Source organism: Pollachius pollachius (assembly GCF_949987615.1).
Source record: "Pollachius pollachius genome assembly, chromosome: 1".
In the NCBI taxonomy this organism is placed as follows: domain Eukaryota; kingdom Metazoa; phylum Chordata; class Actinopteri; order Gadiformes; family Gadidae; genus Pollachius; species Pollachius pollachius.
The window spans coordinates 6,053,373-6,062,391 of record NC_136934.1 but is presented as its reverse complement, the minus strand read 5'-3'; the positions used below and the strand labels follow the sequence as shown (position 1 = coordinate 6,062,391).

Genomic DNA, 9,019 nt, shown 5'->3' with positions numbered 1-9,019 from the left:
GCCATCGTGCTAATTTAGCGGCACGCATAGAGCCACCCCTCCCAGCCTGCAGATGAGACAGGACTCGAGTGATCAGAAATGCGCTCGCTCACCACAAGGGATGGATTGTAAAAAAAATATGAAACCCAGATTGTAAGCACTTGAGTGTAATACTTTTCCAGGGTAATATTTTTGTAAAACTGGACCAAACGTTAGACCTTGAAGCCTCTGATCTGCGTTGCAACCAAGCAAAAAAAGAAATTCCTCGTTGCCGTTTTTCGTTACAAATTCCACTTAAACTAATGCCTGCCTACTCTAACCCGGCGTGGCCTTGCCTTGCTCCAGACTCAGCACCTATCCCAGATAACCGGTTCGATTGGGCTGTGTGCTGAATTGGCTTTAGAAATCAAGCCAACATAAAAGCAACTTCCAAACAGTGTATAATTGTGTGCTTATTTCTGGCTGCTCCCCAAAAAACGTTTACAGATGCTCATCGGGCAGGGACCTCCTCGACTTCAATCTAACAGGTCCAGGGAGGGTTTGGGCAAATGAGGAGGACTCATAATTCCTGACTGGGTAACAAAGTGGGTATGGCTTGACTGTGTGTGTGTGTGTCTGTGTGTGTGTGTGTCTGTGTGTGTGTGTGTGTGTGTGTGTGTGTGTGTGTCTGTGTGTGTGTGTGCGGGGACCACCCTCTTTGGAATGACATACTGTGGGGCCAAAGAATTAGTCCAAACAGCTGTGAGTGAGCTGTGCATCATATCCCCTCCACAGGCGCGCAAACACACACGCACGCAAGCACGCACGCACGCACACACACACACAAACACAAACACAAACACCCACACACACACACACACCATCTGCTGACACAAACCCATGACAGGGCAAATAGGATTACAGTATGGAGACAAGGCAGAGGATGATCTGAACGCCATAATAAAGTGAGGAGGAGGAAGGGTCACTCGCTGGGCTCGTGCGGCCTCTGGGATTTGCGGAAAAGAGAGGGGTGGGGTTAGAGTTGGGAGCTTAGGGGGTCAGGGGTCAAATCTACAGTGCAGCGATCTAATGACGCTCTAGTTTGCGTAGCACGGCTTAGCTTGTGTTTTCTGAAAACAAGACCGAAAAACTAGGCCACATATACACGCGCGTGGGGGTGTGTGTGTGTGGGTGTGTGTGTGTGTGTATACGTAGAGTACAGTAAAGTTAGTTAGTTAGTGGCTCTAACTATTAACTGTATTACCGGTATCCAGGTCCAGTAAGCAAGTCATGGTATTCGTCGGAAATAACCACATTGAGATTAATCGAATGACATTGAGAAAATATGCATAGATAAATATATATCATATATGTCAATTTCCAAGTATTCAGTGTATTAAAAGGGATTAGGGATGTATTGGAAGATTATTATTTTCTTGGAACCTGAAATAGACACAAAAACACAAACCTTTCTCCAAGCAAACAACTTATATACACACACACAACATTCAGCCCCCACACTCAATACAAATAAGAGATTTAATACGATTAAAATGGAGATTTCTGCAACTGTACAAAGCAATCATTCTGTGTGTGTGTGTGTGTTAGGGCACCACCAAACCATACAGATGCCCGCATTGCGTGTGCACATCTCTGTTCATTCTCTTCATCCATTGCCCCCCCGTCCACACTGCCACACACTCGCTGATTGGACTGAGACTGGGGGGCTCGGCGGGGGGGCAGGAATGCAAAGGGACGGCCGTTGTCAAACTGTAAGGCGGCGCCGCTGTGGAGAGCCTGCTGTGTGAGGCGGAGACGCCGGGCTCCGGCTGATAGCCTGGGCGGGGCCGAGCGCGGTCGGGCCAGGGGCCGGGGGGGCCTGGAGCATCCGACCGGCCGGGCCCCGTCCAGCCGGGGTCCGAGGGAGCCCGCCTGACATGTGACCGGCCCCGACGCCTCTAGGTCACGAGGGGTCGCGGCGGCTTTCAGCAAATCCGAGCCGGCGTGGCATGAACTTCTGCTTGGGGGGGGAATGTGGGGGGAGGGGGAGGGCAGGGCCATGGCCTCCCAACCTTAACCCGCTAAGATCCTTGAAGTTTTTTAGCCTGACCTAGACTTGACTCCTTCATCTGGGATGTTAGCTATACTAATTACTGCCTGATAGCCGCCGAGTGCCAAATGTAATTCGCTTCTGCCCGCCCCGCCTCCACCATGATCCAAGAGCTGCTGCCAAACTCACTTACCGCTCAAAACAGTGTTGCAGACACAAAGTGTGAGCCCGTGATTTCCACCCAAACTCGATCTGTTTAAGGGCTTGTTGTCGTGCCAAATATGTCTCATCAGGGTGCGGATGATTGCCTGGGATGGCTTACATTCTACCAAACAGCGGAGGGCGCGTTGTGGCTAACAGGCTGTTTCGTAACAACAACGGCGGTGAACTACCGTCCATGACAAACAAGAAGGGATTAAAGCGGCGCCAACTAGCATGGATCTGGAATCTGCACCTTCGATCACCGACCCCCGGCCGCGTGCCCTCTGCTAAGGGCCGGGCGATGAGACAAAATGTCTCCTCCCCACTGCAGGCAGGGGGTCCGGGTCAGGACCTACTCTGGTGGGGATGGGGGTCTGGCACTGGCAGTGGAATGGAGAACGGCAGCAGACTGAGGTCAGGTGATCGGCGTTTAGGGGATGGGGTGGGGTTGGGGGGGGCCAGACAGTGAGTCCAATCAGTCTGGAGACCTCCCGGACCCCTGCTCCGCGCCGACCTAGTGGCGCCCCCCTCCTGCACGCCGCTACTTCAGCTTCCTGCTCCGTCTCGTCACCTCACACCGCGCACGGCTATCTGCTGCTAGCACCGCTACACGGCTCAGCATAAGTGTACATGCGGCTATCTGCCCGTCTGTACGTGTACGTGTGTGTGCATGCATGCTTGTCTCTGTGTGTGTGTGTGTGTGTGCGCGTCTATGTGTGTGCGTGTCCTGTATGCCCTGATAGTTGTGGATGGATGAGGCGGGGGGAGGGGGAGGGGAGGGACATAAGTGGTGCATGTCTATATCAACCGAGTGTGGCTACAAGGCAAAGGGCTATCTCTGAGCATGTCCGTGCACATGTGTATCTGCGGATGTGTACACACACACACACACACACACACACACAGGGTCTGTGGGTGTGCAGGGGGACAGAGAGCGGTCCATGTTGATTAGATAGAGGGTGAGCCAGGACAGCAAGGGGACTTGGAGGCTGCAGGGCAGCAGGCGTGGCCGCTGGGACGGCCGTGTCGGCGTTCACCCTGAGAGCCCTGGGACCGTGATAACCGAGACCTCTGCTAGGTCAGCCTGATAACACGCCTGGACACACCGCATTCCTCTGCTCTCCTCGGGAAGATACACGCAGGCGCACGCTCGCACGCACGCACACACACACACACACACACACGCAAACAAACAAACAGACACACACGCACACACGCGTACTCTCATGCAGACGTAGGCACATACATGGTTTCATACAAGCAGACACGCACACGCATGTCTGCGAACACACAAACAGACACAAACACCCACCCAGTGTTCACGTACGTACTCTCTCACACACACACAGACACACACACACACACACACACACACCAACAGCAAATAGAAACAAACAGTAGCAGTATGGTTATGGGGGTGTCAAACTGCAGAATGAAGCGCTCACAATTAAACGCGAGCAATCCCATGTGTTTGTGCGACGGCGTCCACGTGACCGCCCCGACTGAGCTGCAGAGGGCCGACTCGAGTGCTGGCCACCCAGGGTCAGCTGACATCAGAGATGGAGGTGATGGAGGGAAGAAAGACGGAGCGTCTTGAAGGGATCAAGGCCGTCGCGTCTCATTACTTCAGCCGCCACAATAAGCGCCACAATGCTGCCAAACACGTTCTAATTGCCTCGCAGGCCACTCTGTTGTTTTGTCCTCCTTCAACTATTTTCTCCTCTTGAAAATAAATAAGGAATATATATATAAATAAAAAAGTCTAATTATCACATTCCGTAAAAACACCCAGCTCAACCGGATGTCATGGGCGGTTTGTCTCCTGTCTGGAGACGGCTGGTTAATAAAGTTTTATCTGTCAACGCGGAGCATCGCGGGGATGTCCAAGGTCACCTCCGCCCCGGCTGACAACGACGGCACCGTTGATGACGGCGCCGTCGGTTTTTGTTTACATAACGATATAAATAAGTTTTAATTTCCTTTTTCTCGCACCGAAAAAAAAGACAGCAAATAAATATTGTAATTGTGGGCTGATTACGTCTCAAGGACCTTCAAGGAGTTTTTTTCTGTTTTTTTTTTCAATTTTGTAATCATCTCTTTGGCAATTATGTGCATTCCTAATATTGTCAGAGCTTGAAAAAAAATTTCTTCGTATTTTATAACAATCACATTAAATGTGCATTTCATTATAATCTAATTGTGGAGGATAATGGAGTGGGTTAATTTTCTTAGCTACACAATATCAAAACATTTTTTAGCAGTTAACCAATTATTAAAAAATCGAAATACATAAATATACGAGGCAATAAATAAACCCAGATATAAAGACATACAGACAACCACTCACAGACACACACACACTTTGCACAAAGACACAAAATTAGCCGTTATAAGATTCATACCACATGTGACTGTGACCCCAAAGCACTATGCAACACACAATACGACGACACAAGCAAACTGAAGAATGGCAACGTGAACCATGGGAAATTAATTGCACCAAACATAACTGCCAGGTCTCGGTGACCCGTCATTAAAATCAAGGTCCGCCGCCATTCTGCTTGTAACATGTACAGTCTAATTATTATGACTTCCCTACTGAGATGGGCGAGGTAAAGGTTTGAACAGCTTAGTTATGACAAGGCATCAGCTCCACTCTGTCATCAGCGCTGACCCAGGCTAATGTGGGCTCTAAACAGGAAACGGCCACATGCAACAACAACAAGGAAATCTCAACCCCTGTAGTATTCTGCTGTGTTAACATCCAGGTGTTTGCAGGCGGACTGGGAGACGCACCAAAACAAGCGCTGTGGTCAATCGCCTGTCTATCCATCGTTTGAGTCAAAACTTAATCTGAGCTACCTAGACCAGCCTGTGTAGCTCTGCTGATTGAGCACTGCATGGATGAATAGGTTTAACTCGCAAGTTATATACGGTTCTATTCCCCAGTAATGGAGATATAACAATACCTCCATTCTTACAATTTGGCTGTTACATTTTGGGTTATTTACTCATTTGTATCCCAAAAGAGTAATCAATCCTTTCTATGAATGACATCATTCACAGCTACTTCTACGGCACATAGGTCAGTGAGATGTCACTGACATATTCCAAGCATCTTTTTTTAGCATGGGTGCCATTGTCGAGGCACTCCTTAATCTTTGCGTTGGGAACATGGGTAATGCCCTCGCCAGGGATTTTTGGATTAACTCCATGCACGGCATTGGAAACCTAAAAAGCATTCCTCCAACACCAGAGCCGTTAACCCTAGCAAAGTATGGTGTATTATATGCGATAGCCTATATGTTGACACTGCTCTGTGCTTAAACACCTCTGCCTTTATAAGTATAGTGTAGTTCCTTACTGATGTCCAGCCTAAGTGAGGCGCTAGACGCTTCCATCCGTCCCCATAAACATATCCAGTTTGGGTCCCATTTTACTTAACAGTTTACCACGAGTTCGAGGTCAGCGGTAAAGACTGGGGGCGGATTAGAGCCTATATGCACTCATTGAGAAGTGGCCATATGGGCAAATAAGATCCATGACTAGAGAGCACTAATCTGGCCCTGCCCTCTGCCTGACCAGGGATAGACACTTCCCACCACGACTAAGAGGCTTGGGGCTTCAGAGGCGAACTGGGATTGAATGAGGCCGACTGTAACGCCGTGCGGAGGTCCGCCCCCCCCCCCCTGGGCACAAGGGGAGGAGCTTGACCTTGAAACTGTGGGATGATTAAAAAACAAACCCTGGAATCTGGATGAATAGAACGCCCTGCGGCGCGCGATTGGACTTTATTTTGGAATTCGTTCTGACCCGAGCAGGAATGTGATCGGTATTTACAATTTGAAAAAGTGTGTGGATATTGTCCAAACCACGGTCGTTTCAGAGTCCAATGCAATGTCTCCTTTTGAGGGCCAAATGCAACGTGGATGACAGCGATTACGTTTCAGGGAGATTGAAGTCTTGCACAACAGAATGCCACAGATTAGGTTTTCATAAGACGTTACATTTTCTTTATTTTTATTAATTTCCCCGGTAAACCAATACAGTTACCAACCGACTGTTTAATGCCTCGGTTAATGCCTGCCCTCTGGCGACGTTAACTCCAAACAATGTGGGGAAAGGGACAGCGTAGACTTGTATAATAAATATATACACGCGTATAAAATTACAAGAGAAAATCAACGTTTATTGAGAGTGGTGTGTATTGGGGATTCGGCCGCCGTGATTGGTTGGGAGGCGGGTAGCAGAAGGACAAATGAACCAATCTGAGGAGCTAATAAGAGGGAACAGAGAACAGCCCTCATGGGCAAATCTGGCACTAAGATGATAATGAGATTATAAAACCTTGCTATATTGCAGCAAATTGTATAAGTGTTTCATTGAACCTTGTTGAACCTTCATTTATGCATTCTACACCCCCCTCCTTCTCCTCTTTTATCCGAGGATGATGGGTAGAGTACAAGAACACAGAGGAGGGAATTAAATGCCTCCTGGATAGAGTTTACCTAGTGCAGAGGTGAAACTGAAGACCACAGACCGGGCATTTCCAGACATGCTTCTGGTTAGCATAATCCCAGTAGCCTGAACTGCTAAAGGAGCTGTTTCATAACCTCTGCGTGCCCAACTGCCATTACAAATTCCACAACAGTAACCCTCATACATGCATAAGTGATTTGGAAATCCACAATGATGAAATATCAACGGTCAGCGGGATACATTATAACTCTTTGCACTTTCAGTTAGACTGTATACCAACTCCAGACACACATTATACAAACATACAAGTAGAGCAGGACTCAATAATATTCTACATATAACAACTAATAACACTAACAATGATACAAAACTATCAATACTACTACACTTTTTTTTTGGACAATAATAATGGTAATAAAGTGTCAAATATCGATGACACAACGACAGATACGGAGACACCAATAGGCCCGGAAAGCTGAAGCATAGGGTTGTGTATTGACTACAGCACCAGTGTGATCTGTGTAAAGACACAAAGTACTAAGAGAACAAGGCACCGCAATCGGTCCATAAGCACAAACAGTCAGAGAGCAGTGATCAAAGGTGCCGACTCTGGACCGTAGCGACGCCTGGAGAACAGAGATTGCCCTGTCAGCACAGAAACACACTCTGACCGGACAATATACCAGAGGAGGAACGCTACTCTGACCAGACAATATACCAGAGGAGGAACGCTGGTCTGACCTAACAATATACCAGAGGAGGAACGCTGCTCTGACCTGACAATACACTGGACGAGGATCGCTACTCTGACCGGAGGAGGGAATGGCGGAATATCAAAGATTAATCAGAATTAGGGGTCAGCGATCAGTCTACATCGGGAGTATTGCTGTCGGGTCGAGTCACGTCACGTATGTTGGCTCAGCTCTTTATCTCAGTGGCAGTCTCATAGGGCCAACCCCTCCATACCATAACCCATTAGGAGGAAAAGGAAAAAAATATATTCTAAAGGAAACAAGACAAATGTATAAAGCATTACGGCTTTCTTGGTGGGTGGATCAATTGATAGTTTGATTGGATTCAATGTATAACAAAACTGGTCTCTAATTCAGACAGGGGGGGGGGTTCACATGAGCTGGGACACGTATTCTCTCTTCTATTTTTCCTTAACCAAACTCACAGGGGTGGCACTGTTCCTGAAGTGTTACAAATCAAATGAAAGACAAATAAAAAAAACAAAAAAACATCCGCTTTTTTTGAACTGGCCTGCGGTAAAACCCAAATCGGAAGAAATCCATAACAGAGCGAGAAACAAAGGGAATAGCAGAGAGGCTCTAGTGCATCCTCTGACACCTCCTCCTCCATGCCTCACTCAACACTAGTGTTGTTTCTATTGTGGTCTTGAATATGACCCCATCATTGGGCTCTACGCACACAAAGGAGAAAAACATATTCATTTATTTATTTTTAAAAAAGAAATGCAAAGACACAATAGAAAAGTGATTCATGGAAACACTCAAAACACATTTGGACTTTTAACCTATAAAGCAATCACCTCCAGTCCGAGAGCTTGGGAAGAAACGATATTCACTCAGGCTATCTTCAACCGTCGATTAAAACACCGGACGACACCAATCCCAGTTTAACCCTACACCCCTCATGTTGGCTCCGCTCCAGCCCAAAGCGCAGGGCTGTTGCTCTCTGACGGACAGCCCCCGACCCAGGGGTTGTGTCAGCACTTTCCGTGTTGTGCTGGAGGGGTCACTCGCCGGCGGGACGGAGACAATAGCCCCGTCCCACCACTTCGGCCCCGGGGGGGTCGGGGGTTAAGTCCGGTTCACTTGCGTTTACCTGTCTACTTCCTGCTCAGCGAGAGGCCGCGTGTGCCGGACCGGGCTAAGCAAACACTGCAATGTTTGGCCGCGTGACAACGCGCTGAAAACCAGTCGTTTCATGTGATCGTCCAAAGGGGTGGGGGGGAGAGGACTTCCACCCGGCCAAGCTGAAAAAACACGTTGTGTTGAGGGGTGGATGGGGTTGGGCCTGGGGGTGAGCTTCCTCTGGAAAAATCAGGAGACAGGCATCAATCTGTGTGTGTGTGTGTGTGTGTGTGTGTGTGTGTCTGTGTGTGTGTGTGTGTGTGTGTGTGTGTGTGTGTGCGAGTGTGTGTGTTGTGAAGGTGCTGACAGTCAGGACTGTTTTATGCTCAGTGATTTAAGGACAAGGGAGATAAGGGACATATTTGAGAGAATCCAAACCGGCAGTCCAGATGATGCATCTACAGGCCCTGCCAAGCTGCTGGTTATAGACATGGCTAACGGCGTGTAAAGCCGG

General features: G+C 48.3%; 1 protein-coding gene across 1 annotated transcript in view; it reads right to left on the bottom strand.

The window, feature by feature from the left end:
- Positions 1 to 940: 940 nt before the first annotated feature.
- The window catches only part of arb2a (ARB2 cotranscriptional regulator A), a gene marked incomplete at its 3' end in the record, with an annotated part of 106,041 nt that continues 97,962 nt past the window's right edge, over positions 941 to 9,019 (bottom strand). Inside the window, exons 11-12 of the mRNA XM_079752003.1 lie at positions 1,660 to 1,975; positions 941 to 964 (exon numbers count right to left, since the gene is read on the bottom strand). Coding sequence (XP_079608129.1) covers positions 941 to 964; positions 1,660 to 1,975 — 340 coding nt within the window. The remainder of the gene's footprint in view (positions 965 to 1,659; positions 1,976 to 9,019) is intronic.